The sequence below is a fragment of the Pygoscelis adeliae genome, unplaced genomic scaffold, assembly GCF_000699105.1.
Source record: "Pygoscelis adeliae isolate BGI_AS28 unplaced genomic scaffold, ASM69910v1 Scaffold84, whole genome shotgun sequence".
NCBI lineage: Eukaryota > Metazoa > Chordata > Aves > Sphenisciformes > Spheniscidae > Pygoscelis > Pygoscelis adeliae.
Genome location: NW_008824754.1, coordinates 2080533 through 2103247, shown reverse-complemented (window position 1 = coordinate 2103247; position 22715 = coordinate 2080533). Strand labels below are relative to the sequence as shown.

Sequence of the window (22715 nt, the reverse complement as noted above, 5' to 3'; positions counted from 1 at the left end):
ACTTGAACAATCTACATATTTATTTGGTTTGTCTTGCATAAAGAAGGTGGATTCATGGGAAATGCTGTATAAAAACATTCAACTTCTTTCTTTTTCCCCACAGGGTTCCCTCCATCTCCTGTTGCTCAACCACAGCCATCAGCTGGCCTTAATGTTGACTTTGAGTCTGTGTTTGGAAACAAATCTTCTAATGTTGTCCTAGATTCTGGTGGTAAGAAACTTACTAAAATAGATGACTTATGTCCTTTAACTTTTTTTATTCTTCAGGTATATGTCTCTTAATCTGTATTTACTCATACTGCTGTGACAGTGTTCCAGCTGAAGAAAAGAAAGCTGACTTTAAAAGGTCAATAGCAGCATTCTTCATCCAGTTTTTCTTTATTAATTAAATAATTTTTCCTTGCACACTATCTCTATGTGTGCACCCTGCTGAAATGTTGACATTGATTTCCTTCACTTAAATATTTTGTGCATTGAAACTTCACACAGTGAACAGCCTTCACTTTTACATGCTGTCAACTGAAATTAAGTCTGTGTTTGTAGAGTATGGTCGGAAGAGGTAAAGTTGCATCTTAATTTTATATATCTGTGCAACACATTTCTGGCACTTCTTTTGCCTGCATGTTACTCTTTCGATGTTAAGATTATTTCAGAAAATGATAAATCATCAAAACATACATGGTTAATTTGGATTGTAGTCATAGTTAGTACTCTTTCTGTTCTTTTGAGTATCTGGAAAGTAAATACTTTCTGGTGTTTTGACATCAGACTCTTGACATCAGATTCTTTTTGGACAAACCAGTGATCCGCTAAAAGCAAATACATACGCATTTTTATAAGATTGAAATACTTTAGATATTTATTCTTTATTTTGTTTTACATTTTGATTGCTTTGCAGTCATTGTGAATCCATTCCGTGTAAAACTGATGTCATGTAGGTTAAACTAGTGGAGTGAAATCTCCTTTCTGTAGTAAATATCTCCTTTATCGAGAGGCATAATAAGTTCTATCCTTCTTGTATAGTGTAGCATCACTAGGTTAAATTTTGTATTTTAGCCATTGTGTTGAACTCGCTGTCTATTTAATTGAGTGTCTCAACACTCATGGGAGGCCTTTGATTCAAATCACTTGTTTTATGTTTATCATTCCAAGGCTTTGATGAACTAGGTGGTCTCCTAAAACCAACAGTGGCCTCTCAAAACCAGAGTCTTCCAGTTGCCAAAGTACCACCTAACAAATTAGTGTCAGATGATCTGGATTCATCTCTAGCCAATCTTGTAGGCAGTAAGTATTGAACCGCTAACGTGTAAATACTTATTTGATTCTTTTAAATGAATAGAATTTCAATAGTAACTCTATCTACTTTGTGACAGATTTGGGCATTGGAAACGGAACTACTAAAAAGTGAGTATGTTTAATCAAATGTTGAGCATTTTGATTTTCTTGATAGTAAGTTTTTATGAAAGTACAGGTTCAAACCTGTGCATAACAGTGTAACGTTAGCCTTCAGAGCACGTCTGGGATTGTACTTTGTTTCTCCTACAAGGTATAATGAATTGTTGAGAGCTGTTGGAAGGTGACTGTAGACTGAGTGGTAGTGACAGTGATAACAGCAGGCAAGATGTCCTCCTGTGTCTGATTCCTTTCAGGCTTTGTCCATACCTTTAGGAAATGAGTTCATCAAAATGTTTCTTTGTAGTTGTAGGTAATCTTAGCACACCTTATACTTTGTGTGGTCTGAGTGTGTGCAGAGCTGTATTAAAGACTGTGAAACTGCGACCTCCGACTTGTTGACCTTTAGACAAGTGAGTTTTGAAGCAGGGCATATTCTAGAGTAGCGAACATCTGCTCTAGCAGCAAAGTTGAGAATGCAACTAGCAAATTTCAGGCTTATCGGGACCATCTGTGAAATCTAGTATGCAGTTGCTCCTAACTAAACTATCTTGACTCAAGAAAAGTCAGCTAAACTAACTTACCTGTACTGGGGAACTTGACTGAGATTTGGTAAAGCTGGGGTGGCTCATGTTGAATGTCTTACCCTACTTTTCCTAGGCAAAACAGGCTGTCATGAGACCTTTTATCAGCTCCTTTGCTAAATGAGTTTCTTCGCTAACAAAAGAAGCCACATTTCCGAGAGGAAACGGTGAGGGAGTGTTGTGAGAAAATCCAATGTTTTCTAACAATTCTTTAAAAAATTTATTTGAAGTGATGTAAACTGGACTCAGCCAGGTGAAAAGAAACTGACAGGTGGTTCCAACTGGCAACCCAAGATTGCACCTACAACTGCGTGGAATGCACCAACGTTGGTAAGCAAATAGTGAGTTCCCTGCAACTTAGAAATGCAGGCTGATGTATAGCAGAGAAATTGGAGAGTGATCTGTGGATGCAGTAAAAGGGTAGTAGAAAATTGAAGTGGTCAGTTTGAGATGTGTACTGCTTGGATTTGTTTTTCTTAGCTGTGCGGTTCTAGCAAATAGTTTCTGATGTGACATGTGCAGGTTTAGCAGAAACTTCAGTAGTGCTTGACCAGCCTCTCTCATGGCACGATAGCAGCCTTTGTGTTTCACACAAGTGACATAAAACTGAATTCCAGGGCGGGGGGAGCACTTTGCAGTCCAGAAAAGTAGAAGTGTGAAAAGTATGTTCTTCAGGTGCACTGATACATCAAGTACGTATACATTACAACTCAGCCTGCTCTGGGGGTGAGAACGGGCCGAGACATTAATCCTCTAGATACTTGTAGAGGTGTCTGTGCAGTGATGTGGGCTATAGCTTCCTTAATGTACATAACTGCTGCTTTCCTGCCCCAATGTGCACAATTGTTTTTAATGCATGTCAATTTTGGTGATCAGCTTTATAGTGTCTATTGTAGCAGGTAGTATTGGCAAGGATTTTTGGGTAGCATGTAGAGCAAGGGTTCTTAATTACGTGTCCAAAAAAAAAAGTTAAGAGTTTACATGAATAGTTTTCACAATGCTAACAGAACATTTTTGCATGTGAATCCCACTCACCCTTTCACCAATGACCTGGAGAACCGTACGTGGACAGAACAGGTGACAAACCACCCCCAAGGATTTATTGCATCTGACTGGGGGAGGTTGAATCCACAGTGCAATAATACAACATTGTGGATTTGGAAAGAGAGAGCTTGTCTCCCTGGATCCACCACCTCTTCCCTACTGGGTGTCCCTTGTCAACTCAGGATATTTATGTAGGGAGAAATGTTTGTGGACCTTATTGGAGGATGTGTAGATATTGAAGAAACTGTAACTACTTACCTGCTTTAACGACTGGTGGTTTGAGTTTACTTGTGTGCTTGAATCTGTTCAATAACTCATGTCTTGTATATACATCTTCTTGTGATAAGTCATTACACTTAACAGCTTTTATTATTTAGAGATACTGTTGAGACACTTCTCTTCCTGTGAAACTGTTCTATTAACATAAAAATATTGAAACAGAAATAATCTGGGGGGGAAAAGTTTGTCTTCCTCTGCTGGTCTATTTATTGTGGAGTTGCTGCGGCTTGCTAAATAAATATGCTTTGGAAAATAAGGCTTTCTTACCTTTGGAAAAAAGGCATATACCAAATAAATGGACTATGCAAAACAATTGCAAACCTAGTGATGATGACAGTATCACAGGTGTATGTTGTCTCAGTAAATGACTTGAATTACAAGAATGTGTTGGGGTAAACATTTAATGTACTTGTGAACTAAAATGCTATCTGTGTATATTCCGTTGTGTAAGTATTTGCTTCTAATCCAGTGTTATTGCATTATGTAATTGTTCTCCCTGGGAAATACAGAATGGCATGCATTTTCCACAATACGTAAGTGAAACAACCCACAGCCTTTTTGCAATCGACTGGCATGCTGATATTAACCACTGCTGTTGCAGAATCTCATAACCTTCTTGCTATTTACACATTTCTCATTTTAAAATCTTTGGTGTGCCAAAAATTGAGCTTTTCCTAGCATACACGAACTTCATAGGTGGTCTGCAGGCTCTGACTCGAATGATGGCATGGGAAATACCAAGATTATTTTTCCTTGCTTTAAACTGTACCATTTGCTGCCAGAGAGCTGGGGTGTGTGTCTGTGCTGCCTTTAATGCACTCGGTGAATTTTGAATGAAGATAAAAATGTTTGTGTTTGAATAACTGCATGAAACCTCACGGGCTTCTGTTATATTTGGCACTTTATCCACGTTTACAGTAGATCTTGATTTTTTTTTTTATTTTTATTTTTAGTGGGGAGAGACTAATATGGCATTAATGCTCATTAGAAAAAAGAAAATCCATGCTGACAGTTTACAAAGGGCAAGCAATAACCTGTGCTTGCTGTCTGAGGAATGCAGTCTTTCATTGCAAAGGATTTTTTTCTTTATGTCAACAGTGATATTGGTCTTTCCCTGTATTCTGTTTTTATTGCAGGGTAACTCTGTAACTAAAGGATGGTAGGTCCATACTCGAGCACTCAGAAATAAATTTAGTCAGCATGTTTGTGTGTGTGTAGGTGTGGGTGCACAAGCAAAACAAAAAAAAAAGTAATTTTCAGGATAGCTTTGCCAGTTGAGTGAAATATATGGATAGTACACAGTCTAGATCATTCTCGACTGGGGAAACCTGTTCTAATGGCAATTGAAGTGCCAGTGTCACTGGCTACTCTCTATGAAAAGGCAGCTGATACCTTAGAACTGAATTCAGAAGCAGCTTTGCTGATGTCCTATTCTTGACGTTACAGTTTATCTGCTCTAGTTAACCCAGTATGATTAATATTTTGTCGCTTCCCTCTTTTCTGTATCAATAATCTCTGTGTACCAAGAAATGCATGTGGTCTTTGTCTTGTCACGAATAGTAATCCCCACAGCAATAGCACAAAAATTACTGTTTTTTCTTAAAGGAGAGACTAACAGGAGGTGGAGTGGATAGACAACAAGTTATCTGAATATTTATAAGCACCGATTTCTAGTCTGAAAAAAAAAAAACGTTTTTTGTCCTCGTAAGAGTTAATACTAATTTAGAAAGTGGATAATGAAACTGTAGAACAAAGAATGTGGTTGGGATATGAAAAACTATCTTTAATATATTTTTCTTTCTAAGAGTTATCAGCTGTTTTTTTTACCTATATGTTGCCAAGTTGTTTACAAAACGTAGCTTCACCCCAGGTTTTGTCTGTTGACAGCAGTCTTCCTGCAACTTCGTAAAAGTTAACTTAGATTAAGGGTAATACAAAAATACCTGCAAAGTACTGAGAGGACTTTTAACCTGTTCAAATTCACTGTACTAAGCGGGTGAGTGAGAGGGAATGCAAGTTGGATATCCACGTTAGAGCTGAATTGATATTGAAGCGTGGTAGGAGAATCCCCATAGCGTGTACGCCCTGGCTAAAGAGAAGAGAATTCCTGTAACGTTGGCAGAAGCAATGGTAATTTGGTCTTTCAGTCTATATTCATAATAAGCTACGTGCTGCAGTTGACCCTTTCAGAAAGCAGTGTCTCAGCAGTATGCAGCTGATCTCTCCTCCCCTCAGTTCACCACTGTTTTTCGCACCAGGCACCACCTGTAATGGCATATCCTGCCACAACGCCAACAGGAATGATGGGCTATGGGATGGTAAGTGGAACTCCTGCAACTCAAAGAAGTCAGACGCTGTGTATCATTTGATTGCTCGCAGTTTGGTAGCAGGCGTTTTTCTGAACTATTTTACTGGAGACTGACTGTCAGCTCCTTTTGGTTTATTCTTCACCAAATAATTAAGTCCTGGTTTTCTGAACTGCTTCAGTGGGTTTTGTCTGAAATTAAGTCTGCCCTTTCTTACCTCAGTTTTTCATAAACTTTTTTAAAATTAAGACAGTGTCTATTCTTGGTGGGCTTTATTGGTGTAGAAATAAGTGTATTGTGTGAGTGTAGCTACAGTCGCGACAGGAATGTGTTATCAGTGAAGTGAAACCTTCCTTAAATACTTGCTCCCAACCTCAGCAGAAGGTATCTGTAACGATCGATGCTACAAAACTGCGAGTTTGTGGTACTGCCGTGTGTTGTGGTGTTGGTTGAGAATTGAATCTCTTTGTGACACCCCAGTACCGGAAGGCTTTTGACATAAACCTGACCTTGCTGCTCTGAAAAGTTGTTCAAATTTTTTTTCTCATCTCAAATTTTAAAATATTTCTGAAATTATATGCTTTAACTCTTCTTTATTAGTATGGTTTTGATGTAGCACAGCTTTGCTGGGTGAACAAAAGGGGAGAGAACAATTATTCTGTTAAATGGCTCACAGATTAGTCTAACAAAAATAAGCTAAATGTTTCATCATTATAAACAAATTAGATTAATGATTTATAATTTCTGTATGCTCAGTAAGTGAACTGCAAAAGTAGCCAACTGTGTTCTTGAGGGTCTTTTGGGAGAGCATCGTGTTCCCCGTTACCCATCCATGAACTCCTGTAGTATGTTCTGTGCAAAGTCGTTGTGGTTAAACTCCCTTTAGTGTTGATTCAAACTTGATCTACACCGCTTCCAGGACCGTCAGTGCAAAGCATTTTCTTGGTTATTTTGATTCAGCAGCTGGGGAAGGTAACATATTTAGTGTATAGAAAGTAATCTTGGTGTTTCGTAAAGCAGCTTTCACCGTGGGGTTTAAATGCCGATGTGAAATGGAAACTGGAATTAATAGGAGCCATAGCTCTCTTACCCTGAGTTGCTGTTACTTGTTCAAAAGCGTGCAACGTCTGAGCGGAGGGGTGAGCCGGGCCATTACAGAATGACCAGTAGGCTTTATAACGCATCCCCAAAACTGTTCTGGCTCGTTCAGACTTTACTCAGGACATTTACTGCTAGGAATCTCTGAAATGTTAACCGATTTTACAACCTTTGTGTTCAATTTTTCCTAAAAGTAGGAGGTACCGTAGTTCTGAGCATGGCCAGACTGAGGGCGTTCTGGGACAGGCAATTCCGTTAGTACCTTAGCATTCCCTGGCTGCTGCATTGTGCCAGCAGTTATTTTTAACCTTTTTCGTAGAGCGTTTTCATCAGGGTCAGTTTCTTGAATGGGTTCACCCTGTGACTGCCCGAACAGCTGGTTGGCATGATGGGAGGAGTGCCGGGATTAGTCAAGGAATGCTGCTTGGAATGGGGATTGCTTCAGTAGGACTGCTGCTGGGTGTCAACCCAAGCCTGAGGGGAGTGCCAAAAGCAGTGCCAGAGATGGGCATCTACGTAAGATAAAAAATAAAACCCGGCTTCTAAGACCATTAATACATGTTAAACTCTTAGTTTGGCTCAGCCAGAGTGTCAGTAATGTGTTAGACTTTGATTGCATAATGACTTAACGTTAATTGTGCATACAGTTCTCAAGTTTTCTTGAACGCCGTCAGCTCTGCATTGGTATCTGTGAAACTGTTCTTGCGCTTTCGAAGGCAGGCAGGGAAGTGCCGTCAGACCTCAGTTTTGGGAGCAAGAGGAGCAGCACAAACGCTTGTGCTTAAACAAGTATTTCAGTGTTTCGGATCTTTGCAGCAAGAGATTAAATAGGCTCAGTTGTTATTGAGAGTATTCCCTGAAAAGGCTCTAATGTTCCTTTCCAGTAACCTTTACTTGCAGAATATTGTAGAAATATCTTATATGATTGCATATATCAAATATGACCAAAATTTACCATTTTCCTTTCTCTCCTTAAATACTTGCAATGTATTAATGCTATGTGTGATTTGATGTTGTCTGGATTTCTTTTTTTCAGCCATCACAGATGGGAGGCATACCGGTAATGACGCAGCCAACTTTAATATACAGTCAGCCGGTCATGAGACCGCCGAACCCTTTTGGCCCGGTACCGGGAGCACAGGTGTGTATATTCCAAATAACTGGTGCTAGGAACAAATTGCAGCCGGGTCAGTCCCTTTAAAAGAATTTTCGTATTTTCTTGCGTTGGACAAATGCATTGGCCCAAGCCCAGTAGCTCATGTAAGGATTGCTTCCTGGCCTCTTGTATTCAGGTTGGCAGCATCAAGTCTGTTTTACAGGAGCAAAGAGGATAGCATTTTAAGGCATTGTTTTTTCTGGGAATGTGACTGAGGTTATCCTCAACACTTTAGTGAAAGGATAAGAACAGTTAGCGTCTGTTCCGTTTGCTGCAGGCAGGCTTCTCCCCCAAAGCTTGTGTTCTCCGCTGCTTTACCTCCAAGCGTAGCATGGTGAGATTGTGCTACTACAGCTTTTTCCTAAGTATACGTGGCACTGTTCTTTGACCTGTTACACTTAAAAGTATTAGATGATATAGTAACTGGCAGTAGCTGTAAACTTTAAGTGTAAGCTGCATGCTGATATGACAGCATTTTGCAGGGGACAAACGGGGTGTATGTAGCCTTTTAAGTCTGTGGCTGTTACAGATGGGTTTGAAAAGAACACGGTATCAAACTTGGTGAAGCTTCAACCCAACGTCTGGTAGTCGGTACTGACCACTCTCAGTGGGAGGCACATGGCACGTGCATCTAATTTTAACCGTTCTATCCTCTAAAGGTCTTTGTCTTCCTCTGAGTTTTTGCAGAAGATGGTATTTACAGCATAGTGAAGATATTCGATAGCTCTACAAATCTGTCTGGCCTTTCCCTGTGAAAGGTGTTACGTTAAATGGAGCGTTCCTTAAATTGCCTGCTTTCCTGCTTCTCGTGGTGTCGTGTGTAGATTCATTACCTAACGTACTGGAATAAAAGAGTGCGCTGAAGGGTTACTCTGAACGTGGAGAAGAACCGACTCTATCAATACTGGAGTTAAACACCTACCTTTTATTGTTTGTTCTGCAAACTTCTGTCACTGGGAAGTTTCTGTCTGAACTCACTGTTGTAACCCAGTAGCCATCTGAAGATAGGGGGGTTTTTTTTGCAGTAGGAAAAATATTGAAAAAAAAAAAAATCGCAGGGAGAGGGGACGGACAACCTTGAACGCCTTCATACTATTTTCAGAAAATATTGAGACCATTAAGACTTCGCTGTGTTTGTGAACCGTAGTTGGGGGCAGAGCCAAATTCAGCTGGCAGATCAGAACTCCAGTATTAACAGTGGGGTTTTACTTACTAGTCAAATGTTTCTTTGTCAAAGTTCACGCTGCACATCGTGCCTCTCTTAGGAAACTGTGATATATTGGGACTGTATTTTGACCTTACTATAAAGAGCTCTGGCTTTATAGGTGACTGTTTAAAAACATGCACGTATAAATTCACTGAAGTATATGTTGGGGGGTGGGTGTGGTTTTGGGACTAGAGTGTGGAGGGAAAAGAATTCAGCAGTAGGTTGGAAGGGAAAAGACCCTCAAACCTTTCTCCAGTGCCTGAATCTGATCCTTTAACAGGAGAGGCTGTGTTGTGTGCTGCCAGTGGGCAGTATGTCCGTTGTCTTTGCTAAAATTTTTTTCTTTTTTTTTTTAAAAGGCTTTATCTGAAAGGGATGCTGTTAGATTTCTTTAGCTAGAAACGCAGTTTTCAGTTGGCTTTCTCTTGGACTTCTGAGAGCTGCTTTGCACATTCACTGTCACTTAAGTGATTTGGTGTCGTTCACCTGGGTTTTGTACTATTTCAAGGGGAAAAAAATGTGCTTATGATACTTAAATAGAGAACAAGTTAAAGGATCCTTAAGGATAAGAGGTTTTTTCTGCAATTCCCAAAACATCAATTTTGAAATGTCCCTTTTAAAAAAAAAAAATTAAAAATCTGCTGCCCTGCCTAATTCAGTTATAAACAGGTAGGTAGGTCTGACGAGCTACGTGAGCCTTTCTGCTTCATTTGACATTGCAGGGCTTGGTCTAGGTTGAATCCCAGCTGGCTGTCATGACAGGAGAAAGAGGAATTAGTCACAAGTGAGGTGTGTAGAGCTCTATTATATCTAGTGCTTACCTGACAATAAGCAGTTTGGCTTAAGCTGACGTTTGGCTCCTGTGAGAATTAATTTGAAAGACAGCACACCCTTTGAATCGGCATCTGCTGCGCGACCAGGAAGGGTTTTCCCCGAGACACGCAGTCTGCGTTGCTTGCGGGTGTTGAGTTTTCACAAGTCTGACATCAGTAAAGCAGTTTAAATGAAACAAAGGCTGCGTGCGAGAGCTTCTTCCCCATACGCAGCAGAGATGGTGTTTACTAACATATAGCCACGGAGGGGAATTACAGTAGTATTACACTAAATTTACTGTACGTTTAGTGTTGGGGTTCTTCTGAGAGCATATTTGTCTGTTCAGGTTTAGTTCATGCTCCTGTTGTGCCAGAAATAGAAATAGGAAAATAAAGAAATAAAAACGTGTGTTCTTGGGGTGAGTAAACAAATCTTAGAGTGAATAATGGTTGTCTGAAAGGCTCACAATTCAAATGGCCTGCATCCCACGTGAATCGCTCTAAACACGTTATTCTAATACAAGTTTTGTCCGTGGTGTCGTCACTGCCAAAAAGTAAATTGCTTTTAATATTTACGTTTAAAGCACTGGATTATATCACTTACCTCTAGTCTGCTGATAGATCTTGGTTGCTGTCTGCAATAAAGAAACTTGAATGTACCTAAAAGCGTAAGGACAGATAGGAAGTTGTTGCCAAAAAATTATATTGCCAAGTTGTAGTGTGTTGGGAACTCCTCCTACTTTTGTAGATGGAGCGGTACAATAGGCATCCTGATGTTGTCCAGTTTCTTTGTGATTTAAACTGGTGTTCCTAACTTGATACTCTTCAGGATTTGTTTTAATAAATATACTTTTCCTACCTCTAGACATACCTATTTTGCCTCGCAAGTGTTCTGTTTACATGCATGCAATTTTATTTCTAATTGTTGCTATCAAAAGCAAGGGTAGTTTGTTTTTTTTTAAGGGCAAAATAACTGGAAACAGTCGAGAATGAGACTCAGAACAGTTGCTGCTTTGAAAATCTAGGTGCAGGAGTTGTTCATAGTTTTAAAAGAAACTGGTGTGTACCTTTTTTCTTTGAAATCACTTATCTTGCATTAGGGTCAGTACTTCCTGCTTGAGAAATAATAGTTTTCATCATGATAAAATAGTAGGCTTTCCTCACTGCAAAATGTTATATCGTGCTACCCAGAACAGCGAGAACGGTCGGAGCTGTGTGATTAAATTTTAGCTGGTGGAGGGGGAGAGTGTGTGTGTGTGTATGAGGAAGGGACAGGCTGAATCAGTGGTCCAAACAAGGTTAAAGAGTAGCCAGAGCGACGGCAGACGTGATGCAGTACCGCAAACGCAAAACACTTCAGACAAGCCAGATCCGGATAACGTACAGTTAACTGGAATATAAACTACCCATTGCAAGGCCTGAGCGTCGTAATGCACAACGGTGGCGCTTGAATGTTCACCGCCACCAAAAACGTTGTCCTGTTAGCTAATATAAAATGGTAGAGCGCTGACAAATCGGTGGTGTGCCTTTAAGTGTTACATAGTCTGGTCTGATTACCCCCAAAAGGACACAGCCGTAGGAGGGGAAGCAGCTGGGTAGTGAAAATTTTATTCCATTTTCAATCTTAAAGAAATTACTCTGCCTACTGCCAGCATCTGTGTGATGAATTGTAACACTGCGGTTGTTAACGTCACTGAATCGTACAGAAAAAGTAGTAGGAGCGAGCGCCTGGTGATGACGAAGAACAGGTAAATGTACAGATGAGCAAGTTGGTTGGGGGGGGCGGGTGTTGGTTTTGTTTTTTTAATGTTTTGTGGTTTTGAAACTGGAAGAACAGGCTATATAGTTCGGGACAGACTTATGCCAGAAAGTGGACTTCACAGGTGCTCCCTTTGGCACACTAATCCTAAAATACGTGCTAAAACAGCTTGACAGACTCATTTAATGAGAAACCAGTATCTAGCTGATGTTGGGAATCGGCATAACGCTCACGCATGGATGGGTGGTTCTGTGTTACTGTGACTCCGGGGAGTTTTTGTCTTTGTTGGAAGCAGCAAGAGGTGACGACTGCTGTTGGAGGTGAGACTAAGCTTTGGGTCTGATCCAGCACAGTGTGTTGCGTTTCAGATCACCCAGGCGCAGGGCAGTAAGGAGGCTAAATCCACAGTTCTAGACGTATCAGCGCTGGAGAAACTGATGGCCAGCGCTGTTGTTTTAAATGCTTCTCCTTAGAAACTGCTGCGGTAGGTTCCAGATTTCAGATATGTTTGTAAGGGGTATTCTGGATAGATGCAATGGAGGAAACTGTCTAACTATACTTTCCACGTTTTGTTTTAGGCCTCCTTTTTAATAATTAGAGGAACCTCATTAAAATATGTATTTACTGTAAGATATTGTCTTGTCTGAATTTGGCTGTGGCATCTAGGAAGTAGCATTGTCAAGTTCTTGCCCAGTATTTAACCCGAACAGGCTTCCTGAAATTTCGCCTCTGTTTCTGGTTACATGCTGATGTTGCACAAATGACAGAGCTCTGAACCTACCAGTCTTCCACACTGCTTTCAAACTGGGACGTTATTTTGGACTTGATATCAGTTGGAGATTTGCCAACTCAATTTAACAGGACTTTTAATATGTGACTTCAAGCCATTTGACCGTGAAGAGGAGGAATGTCTCATGAACTCCGGTGGCAGCAGGCACGCCTCGCTGAAGTTAGGGCTCTGTTGGACTCTATCATTAGTCTGGCTCAAATCCTGGAGAGCGGTGGGATGTGTGACCTGCGGCTTTCCAAAGGGAAGAACCAAGTTTAAAAGGGGGAACTTGTGACAACCTGAAACTGCTTCTCAAGCACTTCCCATTCTGCCTCATGACTCTTCCATAATCTGTTTATGGGGACTGGACCCAAGTGCCCTTATTGGGAGTGGGGTTTCGGCAGGGAGATGAAGATTCCAGCCCAGATAGAGAGTACTGATCCTGACAGAACTCCTCCCCACGTGGTTTCCGAGACAGACATTAACGTGAAAAAATTAAATTTGCAATGGTGATATTTACACTCCGGGCACTTCTGCAAGCAGTTCCCATAAGCATGTTCCCTGTCATGCGTAGGTTGGCAGGCATTCAGTATTTCTAGAGGAAATACCTCTTCATACAATTTTTTTTGCAGTGGGTATGAAGTGCAAGGATGCACTGGTGATTAGTGACTCGATTATGAGTAAATTGTTAGAGTGATGGAATCTGAAATGGAGAAAGTTGACTGTTTTACTTGTAACTGCAAAAACATGCAAGCTCTGTGAGGGAGGAGAGCAAGTAGAATTTAATAAAGCACCATTTTATAAGGGGGAAAGTACTAACAAAGAAGGAAAAGGGCTAAAAAAAATTAAATCAACAAATAGCAGATACTCCTGCAATTACGGCCTGGAGATTACTGGTCCCTTCCAGGAGCAGCAGCTGGAACACCAATATTACCTACTTGTAAATTATGTGCTTCATATGGCTGAATTTGTAGTGTGGTGCTTTAAATACATGGCTAGAGGGTGTAATTTTTGTTAGTACAGATAGTGTAGGCTATCGGCCTCAGTCTTCAGTTCTCGCCTAAAACGGCGGCGGCTGACAAACTCTCATCCAATTTTTTTTTCCTACCCCCAGAATGTATCTCGTGTTCTCCTTCTGGGCCCCAAATTGACAATTGTCGGTTGTCTGCTCTCCAGCTTCTTTTTATACACAACCTATTTTGAGAGGAGAAGATGCTGAGGGCTGTTCCTTCTGGAGCTGCCGTGCCCCGGCCAGTCCCCCAGCCTCATCTCTCCCTGCCAATACGTAGTTTTGCCAGTAAAGCGGGGAGAGTGCTAACCTGTTTCACAGGAGTGTCAGGCTTAACATTTTGTATCTTCTTTTGAAGAAAACCGCTGTGAAAGTGCGAGGTTATCTGCTTATTTGGCAAATGCCAATTAAGTTTCCTTTCTGGAGGGTCACATCCAGCTTGTTTCTGCATTACACCGACCATTGAAGAGGCTTTCTGTTTTCCATATGACCAAACACCTTGTTTTAATAGTTGATTTCTGCCAAGTTTGCCTCTTAACCTCCCCTTGTCCTGTCATTACACGTTCAGCTTTCATATTCTGTCATTCTGAGACCTTTTTTTCTTTTTCTTTCCCTTTCTCTGTCGTCTTTCCTACTAGCTGTCTGCAGCATCCAGCCCTTCCAGTCAGAGTCCTCACAGAGCCTCAGGAAAGGATCCCTTTGCAGAGCTCTCTCTCCAGGATTTCTTGTAGAACAACTTAGGTATTGTCCATTATTCTGGGGAGATGCTGTTTTTTGTGATATAAAGCGAAATTGAAGTTCTAATTCAAGTTTTATTAACATGACTAGAACTGTTCCTGAAGAAAATAAAACAAGTCATGTTGAGTTGGAAGCATTGTGGAAGTGACTTGGAAACTCTGTATGCTTAACTGCAGCCGTTTAAAGGCCCGATCAAGTCATTTTGCTTCAGTTTGCTTGGAAATAAAGTTTGATAGTTGCTTTCCGAACTGCAAGAGCCAGCACACAAGGTACCTTGCTGCAGCTGGGGAGAAGGAACTGGTACCTCTGGGTATTTACCACTTCATCAGGAAAACGCGCAGGGTTCGTGGTTATCGCAAACACCTGACTGCTGCTGGCAGTCTGCTTCTGCACTTCACCAGATTGCTTGAGCAAAGAGTTCACTTCGTGTGGGGGGAGAGGCTTGGTTTCAGGTGTGCGAGGGTTCAGTTTTGGTACAGATGTGCACTGGAGTTCTTCTGTTCTTTTTTTTATCAGTCTGGGGCAGGTGGGAGTTAAATGAGTGAAAACATGAAAAAATTCAAGAATACATAGTGTAAAGAAAGAGTAGGCCTTATTGCACGCAGCATCTGCTTTTCTTTGGGCACTTCCTCTGGTTCAGCGTGAAAAGTGGCCTTGAGTTCTCTTCGTAATGATGTCGATCCGTGTTGCGCTGCCGCTGGTGACAATGTTGCATGGCGAAGCAGTAGTGGGTTTTTATTGTTGGACAAACCAGCTTAGTGCAAAGAGGTGTTCCAAAGGCTGGTGTAGTTGGACAAACCTCCTGATGGCTTTTGGTTGCTTTCTGGCCCTGTTTTCGTAAAATTTTTGTTTCTATTCAAAGCTTCAGATCTTGGGGTAGCTTGGGCGTTTGAAGAATGTAAATTTTTGAAGAAAACGCAGGTTTATAGTGAAGTCCTACTTCTGTTGGATGTTAACACAAGGGTTTTTAATCTTTCCAGATTCAGTTTATGTAACTGCGTTAGATGGAAGAGAAAGGAACGTTTCCGAAAAGATGTGCTCACCAGTAAGCCCCCGCTTCCAGGAAAAAAAAAGAACTTCATTCTCTCAAACTCTCCTCTTCCATTAAATGATGCGGTGAAATGATGAAGGCCAATGAAGGAACCCGGGACAACTCCGTAAGAAAACGTCAATATACAGTACAAAGCCAAGAATTGCCATGAATTAAGACTAAGATCTATTTTTTTGTCCTGGTGACTTAACACGTCAATACTTTCAGCTTCTAATAATATCCATAATCAGTAACATACGAAGAGAAGCCTTTATTCTGGAAATTGAGATTGGTGTTTGGAAATGCTGTCTGGCATGGCGATGCGTCCTTTACCGTAACTCGAAACAAGACTCTGGGCAGGGGAGGGTCAAATCCTAACTCTTAATTCTGCAGTTACCTTTTCTTCAGTCCTCACAAATGTAGGCACAGCAGTAACGGAAATTAACTTTTTTTAAAAATTATATATTCAGTTTGCAGTAGACATTCCTTATGTATTATTATTTGTATTTATTTATGATTATCAATTTAACATTAATATTGTATCAAAAAACCTCCTTATGAAAATGAGTATGGATGTATACAGTATGTCTGATTTTTATCCACAAAGAATGAATCTGATTCAGAATGCTTTTCAGCTGACATACAGAGCACTAAATATTTTAAAGGTCTGAATCTAATGAATTCTCAGTATATATGGGAATTAGGGAAGAGCTGTAAAATGCATTAATCCTTATAGTCAATTCTGTGCCTAGGATTTTGCAAGGGAACAGTTAACTGACTAGAAGAAGCACTACATTTTTAATTCAGCATTAGTGCATTGGGAAGGAACTTTATTGCTTTGTGCTTGGCATGTCATTATTTTTACATTTGACATTATAAGGCCTTTCCAAAATGAATGTGAGGAATTGCTTTCACTTTAAGACTTTCCTTCTTCCCTGTTATAAAAAAAAAAAGGTGTTTGTGTGTTGGGGGGGAAAGCCTTTTCATTTGGCTAGTGCCATGATTATGATCATGTACCTTTTAAAAGTAAAAAAGGGGGAAGTAGCTTCCTTACATACGTCTAGTGGGTATTTAGTTAACGAAGAATTAAAGTAGCACTGTTGATCGGTGCTTTGTGTAAATACATCATAACTTCTGGGTGGAGTGGGGCCTTCAGAAGGATAGTCAATGATATGAAAGCAATTCTGTACATGAATTAAGCATACTTGCTGCATTGTCTCTGCAGATTCTATTTTTGTTTAAAATATTAAAATGTATGTTAGCAAAAATGGGTGGATTTTCAAATAAAATGCAGCTTCCACAGAACTTTTGTTACAGTATGAAAGTCTGAGGTGCTTCTTTTCTTTTTGCTGCTTACAATGTGCACTGATAATGGCTTTGTTTACTTAATAAAATACCAAATGTATTTCATATGTGCATATTGTATTCCAGGAAGTGCAGTGCTGTGAACGGCCTGATCTATGCACCATCTTCCCGGTGGTGATGCTGCAGTAGATGGCCTTGGTTCTGCTACAATGAGTTGTCTCACTAAGAGCTGGATTCATAGAATCATAGAATAGTTTGGGTTGGAAGGGTCCTCTAAAGGTCATCTAGTCCAACCCCCTGCTGTGGGCAGGGACATCTTCAACTAGAGCAGGTTGCTCAGAGCCCCCTCCAACCTGACCTGGAATGTTTCCAGGGATGGGGCATCCACCACCTCTCTGGGCAACCTGGGCCAGTGCTTCACCACCCTCAGTGTAAAAAATGTCTTCCTTCTATCTAGTCTAAATCTACCCCCCTTTAGTTTAAAGCCATTCCCCCTTGTCCTGTCACAACAGGCCCCCCTAAAAAGTTTGCTGCCATCTTTTTTATAAGCCCCCTTTAAGTACTGAGAGGCTGCCATAAGGTCTCCCCGAAGCCTTCTCTTCTCCAGGCTGAACAATCCCAACTCTCTCAGCCTTTCTTCACAGGAGAGGTGTTCCATCCCCCTGATCATTTTCATGACCCTCCTCTGGACCCGCTCCAACAGGTTTATGTCTTTCCTGTGCTGAGGGCTCCAGAGCTGGACGCAGTACTGCAGGTGGGGTCTCAGCAGAGCAGAGCAGAGGGGCAGAATCCCCTCCCTCGACCTGCTGGCCACGCTGCTTTGGATGCAGCCCAGGATACGCTTGGCCTTCTGGGCTGCGAGCGCACATTGCTGGCTCATGTCCAGCTTTTCATCCACCAGTACCCCCAAGTCCTTCTCGGTAGAGCTGCTCTCCATCCCTTCATCCTTACTTAATATGGTATTTCACAATCTTCTAGTTCTTCAAAATATTAATGGTAATAAATGTACTGTTTGTAACTGAGTAAGAAGTATAAATGTGCTAAAATATTTAGGTATCTTCCCTAATCTTCCAGCAGCAGTTAATGCTGGTGAAGCTTTGAACAGCTTGCTCAGACCATCGTCTGCATTAGAACCTGGTTTTCATCACAGGGACTTGTGACATAAATGGAACTTCCTTCTTCTCAACTACCTGAGGCTTGTCCTGAAGGGTGTGCATTATAAAATGATCAGTACAGAGCAGTAGATTTAAAACTTGTTTCTAAAAGCATGAATTAAAGAAACCTGAACCTGTTACTTCTAGAGTATATAATGCATGTGCCCAGATCTGGGGAGTTTTGTAGACAGTTTCCTTAAATCTTTACCTTCCTGCAAATGAGGCTTTCGGTGTGGGACTGCACCACCAGAGAACAACTGCTTTTTAGTTTTCGCTTGCACTCGGAATACCGAAAGTGTGAATTGTCTGAATTGGGGGTCAGCTGGAAAAAAGGTGCACATCTGTATCCTAGTACCTAAATCAGTAACTACCAGGGTACAAATTGTTCTGGAACACAGTCCACAGCTTATGTGAAAGATTAATATAGACCTTCCTCCTCCTCCATAGCCCACTGTGCTGGGTTATGATAAAAACAGACACCAGCCTTGTCATCCTTTTAGGCCGGTGATGCTCCCTGCACGGGGGTTTCAGCCTCTGTTTTGAGGCTATTGACTGAGGCTAAATCTGCAGCCTTAGATCTTTTTGATCCCTTGGGCCCCCTTTGTGGGGCTGTGGGCCTGAGGCTGCAAATCATGCAGGTGCCAAAAATCCCCAAACACACACAAACAGCTCTTCTGCAGGGATGAGGAACTCTTCACCTGTCACCCTTTACTGCTGACTCATAGCTGCTCTGTGTTCTTCTAAGCTGCACAGCAGCTGGGTTAGCTTTCTTGTTGGAGGCCTTACTAATAAACCTCGCTTTTGGTTTACTCTTCAGAGACAAACTGGCTTGAGAATTTCCCTGAGGATTATTTTCCCATTTACTTTGTTCCTAATAAGTATGTCTGCTTTCAATATTGCTGGAATAACTCTCAGTTGTAGCTTAATTTAAAAAGCGTAGCTCATAGATGCGTTTCTTTTGAATTACTGGCCATTTTCAATAACGGGGGGTTGTGAAAACCTGGTTCCCCTCAAAATTGAGTTCAAAAGCTGTTTAATCCAGAAGAGCAAACTCTGTCTAGGAAAGCTGCCTGCTCCTAGCAAGCGGGGGAGGATACGGTGGTTTGTTAGAGGGCTGCGGTTCCTTTTTAGAGCTTTGTGAAGGAAACTAGTGTGTCAGAATTGTCACAATATTTTAATTTTTTTAAATCGGAGAATTATATAATTAAAACGTGGAGTTACCTCTTGAGACAATCACTCCTGCCAGTTAGTAGCTTCATATGTTTTCTAAAAGCCCAAATGTAGAATCTTCGTCTGAAGGCAAATCTAAATTCTTTTGCTGCTTCTGTTCTTTGTTTCAAAGTCTCAAACTAAACTGAACTGTTACATGCAATGAACTGACACTGAGAGTACCTCAGGAAATGTTTAAAAACCGTTTTTATGTGCCATCAGATGGTCCATTCAACCAGCTACTGGAATAAGTCACAGACTCCCCCAGCTGCCGAACAGCCCTTCAGCAAGAAGGGGGGACGGGGTGAAACCCTGCATTTCTTATTAGACACGAAGTGCCTGTTTTCAGAGCCTGGTATAAATTTTGTAGCGACATAATTGAATTGCAACGTGAAGGCTGTGACATAATTGAGATAAAGATTGTGGCAGAAAAATGAGGATTAGGTGCCAAAAACACTGGGAAAGATAGGAAATGCTGATGGGAGCAGAAGATTGACAAGGTAATGTGGGGGGTTGTGGAGAAATGTGCTGAATACAGAAGAAAAATCAATGTTAACGGGAGCATATGTAAACTAAGTAAGAGCTTTCTCCTTGGCCTGTTGGCAATCTTTTGACTTGACCTTTGCAGCTCCCTCACACTGCAGGGGAGAGAACAGAAACAGTCTTGACATCTTTTGCTGAATTTGCCCAACAAGAAAAATCTATGAGTTATTGATGTTTTCCATGTTCAAACTGGAGAATGAAGGGACTTGGCTGATCGGTACACTACATCCTGGCTAGATCAGGGGAATGAGCGAGGAGGAGAGAACCCTGGACAGGTTCCCCTGAAGGTGTAACACCGCTGCCAGCCGCTTGGCACCCTTTTGTATCTGAAGGCTGAGTAAATACTATATCCCTTTCACTTGTGGGAGATGACTTGCCCAAGATAACAAATTGGTCTACGAGTTGAGTAAAACACGTTTCTTATTTCTTTTCTTGCATCTCTGCTGATGAAATTTCCTGAGGCAAAGATCAAAAAGCCCTGGAACAAACAGCCAACTTCCTTAAAAGTTCTGTTGTGTGAGCCAATAACGGTACTGAAAATGCGTTGCATGCAAGCATATTGCTCTGCATACCCGGCAGCTGTGGTATACGAGGAGAGCTGAGGCCTCGGGTTTATTTTCATAGATCTCTGCTTTGTTCACAGTGGTAACTGCTGAACTTCCCCATGCCAGCTACAGCAACAGCCCGAGTGTTGTTTTTCTAGAAAAGCATTATTTGATACAATTTTAGCCTCTTGCTGCACTTTAATCACTAAAAGTGAGGAAAAGATCCAGCACCATGTCAAATCCCAGTTTTCCATGGCTCAGTGGAGATGTTCTATGGGTCACACACAGGAACAGTTGTTGGCATCTTGTTACCATGTCACGTCCTAAACCAACACCGTGTTTGTGGTAGTCTGCAGAACACGAGCTCTGAAGTGTAGTGTTACAGAGAAACATCCTTACTTCGACCATGGGCTCAAAATCCAAGGGAAAGTCTTTTTCGGAGGAACATCCAGCTGCAAAACATCAGTGTCTTAAGACGCTAATACCATTAGAGTCTCCGTTCCTTGCTTGTCACTACAGTGTAACTTTTCAGTCCATTAGCTTCTGCCTTGACCTTATTCTGGCAAACTCCTTTTGGCCCACAGAAGCAGAGCATTTAATAACTTCTCTCTCAGAAAGCAGCCAGACAAGAACAAATGCTGCAGAACAAGTCTCCTACCCTCATTTCCCAAAACATGCAGGTCTGAACCTGTGGAAGGATTGCCTTGTTATATAACCTGGCTGCAAACCTCTCAAAAACCAGACCAAAAGTAAAGTAACCTACATTCCGCGCAGCTCAGGCTGGGGAGAGCTCATACTTACACAGCCAGACTATAAAGCAATATAACGCGGTTGCTTGACTACAGGGAAGTTGGTCTGAGAGGGTTCAAACCAGCAGTGTGCTGAGGTAAGCAGCTCCTTTAACAGTTGAGTGGATACGGGCTAGCAGTGCAGCCCACCCCCCTCCATGGTGCTTCTTCGGCTTTTGGTGGATTGATGTTTCTCAGTTCCAGCACGTGGACGTCAGTTCTATTAAAATGGCTTGTATTACCACACGCTTACATGCAACTTGGGTGATGCTCATATTTCTTCAGCTTTGAATTTCCAGTGAACACTTGTGAGGTTTTTTTCCTGTTGACACTGCAAGTTTCTTAGAGTTGTGTGCCAGTTAAATACGTAACTCCAGCTCAACCGAGGCTTTGTTTGGATTATAGTTGTGGGGACACATGGATGCTTTTCTGCATCTTGTTGCCTAACTAGTGTCCTATGGTTGGCTTACGCAACAGAAACACAGTAAAGATATTTCATAATGCTGGGAATTTAAGGGTGACTCCTGTAAGTTTTGTCCTAAGTGGAGTCGTGAACCCTGACTCCCATTGTTTAAGTAGGAGTTGGAAGCGTTGGCTGTGCTGCCAGAAAGTGGACTGATCAGCCCTCTGTTTTACAACACGTTGCTCATTTCTGAGAGATTTTGCCAGTAACAAAATTATCAAATCCAGACACCTCATTTGCTGAAGACCTAGCTTTCTCCATATAAAAGCCTCATGCTGGCCTGAATACTAATCCTATAGAAATCAAGGGGATTTGGGACACTTCACTAAATACGTTTTGCCACAGGCTGTTGCTTCTGGCTTGTGCAGGCTGCCTGTGGCTTGTACCCTAATTAGCATGTTTCAGATTTCTTTTTAACTCCCTCTCACCCACACAGGCGTTTATGGTAAAAGGCTGAACAGTGGCTTCAAGAAGCACAGTTTCTTTTTTCCAAGGTACAAGTTTATGTTGTCCTGCCATATGTCCTACACATGGTGGTATGCGGTACGGGCATAAGCAAAGAGAAGCCTAGAGACTGGCCCTACATTTACATTGCTAGGAAATGTAAACGCCCTTTGGGGAGCGGTGGGAAGAAGGAGAGGCCTTTCTTTAACTGAAAAGCTGTTCAGCATAAGCCATATTCTAATTCTGTGACTAAAAGAAAAGCTAAACTAATCACTGAGCAGAACTAATCTCTCTTTCAAGTAAGCCACTTCATGGGGCTTGCACTTCACCCAAAGAAAGCCAATGTAGCCAAGGAGAGGCTTCTGTTGTGCTGAAAACATTACCACCTCGCAAGTACGGATCCCCTTTACTCTCAGAAACTCGAGTGCTAGGAGTCACCTCAGCCTTTGCGGTAACTCAGTTGGGTTATGGCAGGGACACATCCAAACTCATTTAACTGTTTACTACATGGCAACACAAGTGAGATTTAGTCTGAGATTAAGGCTCCTACCTTTACATGTCTGCTTGTGAGCCCGGTTTCTGAGGAGCTGCAGTCAGTGGAGCCCAGAGAACAGTTCAACTCACCTGCAACTCAAGGAGACACCTGCTGGGCAGGAATATCTGAGCTCGCTTGAAAAACGAAAGATGTTTGCACTGAAGTACAGGATGAGACACTGCATAGATACAGGTGGTTTAAAATGTTTAAGTTTTTTAAAAAGCTTTATTCCAAACAGCTGATTAAGCCGTCAAGGGTTTAAATCAGATTATTCAGTGCTTTCACGAATTTCTAAATAGTGTAGGTCAGAAGCTTACTTGTGCCTGTGGGGAAGTAACTGCATCGTGTACTCTTGATAGGGTGTCCAGGATGTGCAATGAGAGTGGAAAAGAACCCCACTGAATCAATGCACTAAGATAGATATATGTTCACAGAGACTAGCCACAAACCAAAGATACAGGGTTACACAATGTATTTGGCCAATTCTAAAAAAAAAAAAAATATATTTTAGACTGATGATGCTCTGGGTTTTTTTTCCCCCAATTA

At 41.5% G+C, this 22715-nt stretch overlaps 1 protein-coding gene across 6 annotated transcripts in view; it reads left to right on the top strand.

The window, feature by feature from the left end:
* PICALM (phosphatidylinositol binding clathrin assembly protein) overlaps window positions 1-16493 on the top strand; it is a 40445-nt gene extending 23952 nt beyond the window's left edge. For 2 of the 6 annotated variants that reach the window (XM_009323471.1, XM_009323470.1), the window contains 9 exons: window positions 104-211; window positions 1153-1284; window positions 1374-1404; window positions 2207-2306; window positions 3809-3832; window positions 5558-5617; window positions 7740-7844; window positions 14054-14156; window positions 15134-16493. In XM_009323471.1, coding sequence (XP_009321746.1) covers window positions 104-211; window positions 1153-1284; window positions 1374-1404; window positions 2207-2306; window positions 3809-3832; window positions 5558-5617; window positions 7740-7844; window positions 14054-14146 — 653 coding nt within the window. In that variant the 3' untranslated portion in view covers window positions 14147-14156; window positions 15134-16493. The remainder of the gene's footprint in view (window positions 1-103; window positions 212-1152; window positions 1285-1373; window positions 1405-2206; window positions 2307-3808; window positions 3833-5557; window positions 5618-7739; window positions 7845-14053; window positions 14157-15133) is intronic. The other 4 variants (XM_009323468.1, XM_009323465.1, XM_009323466.1 and 1 more) reach the window with 3 other exon arrangements.
* Window positions 16494-22715: the final 6222 nt, after the last annotated feature.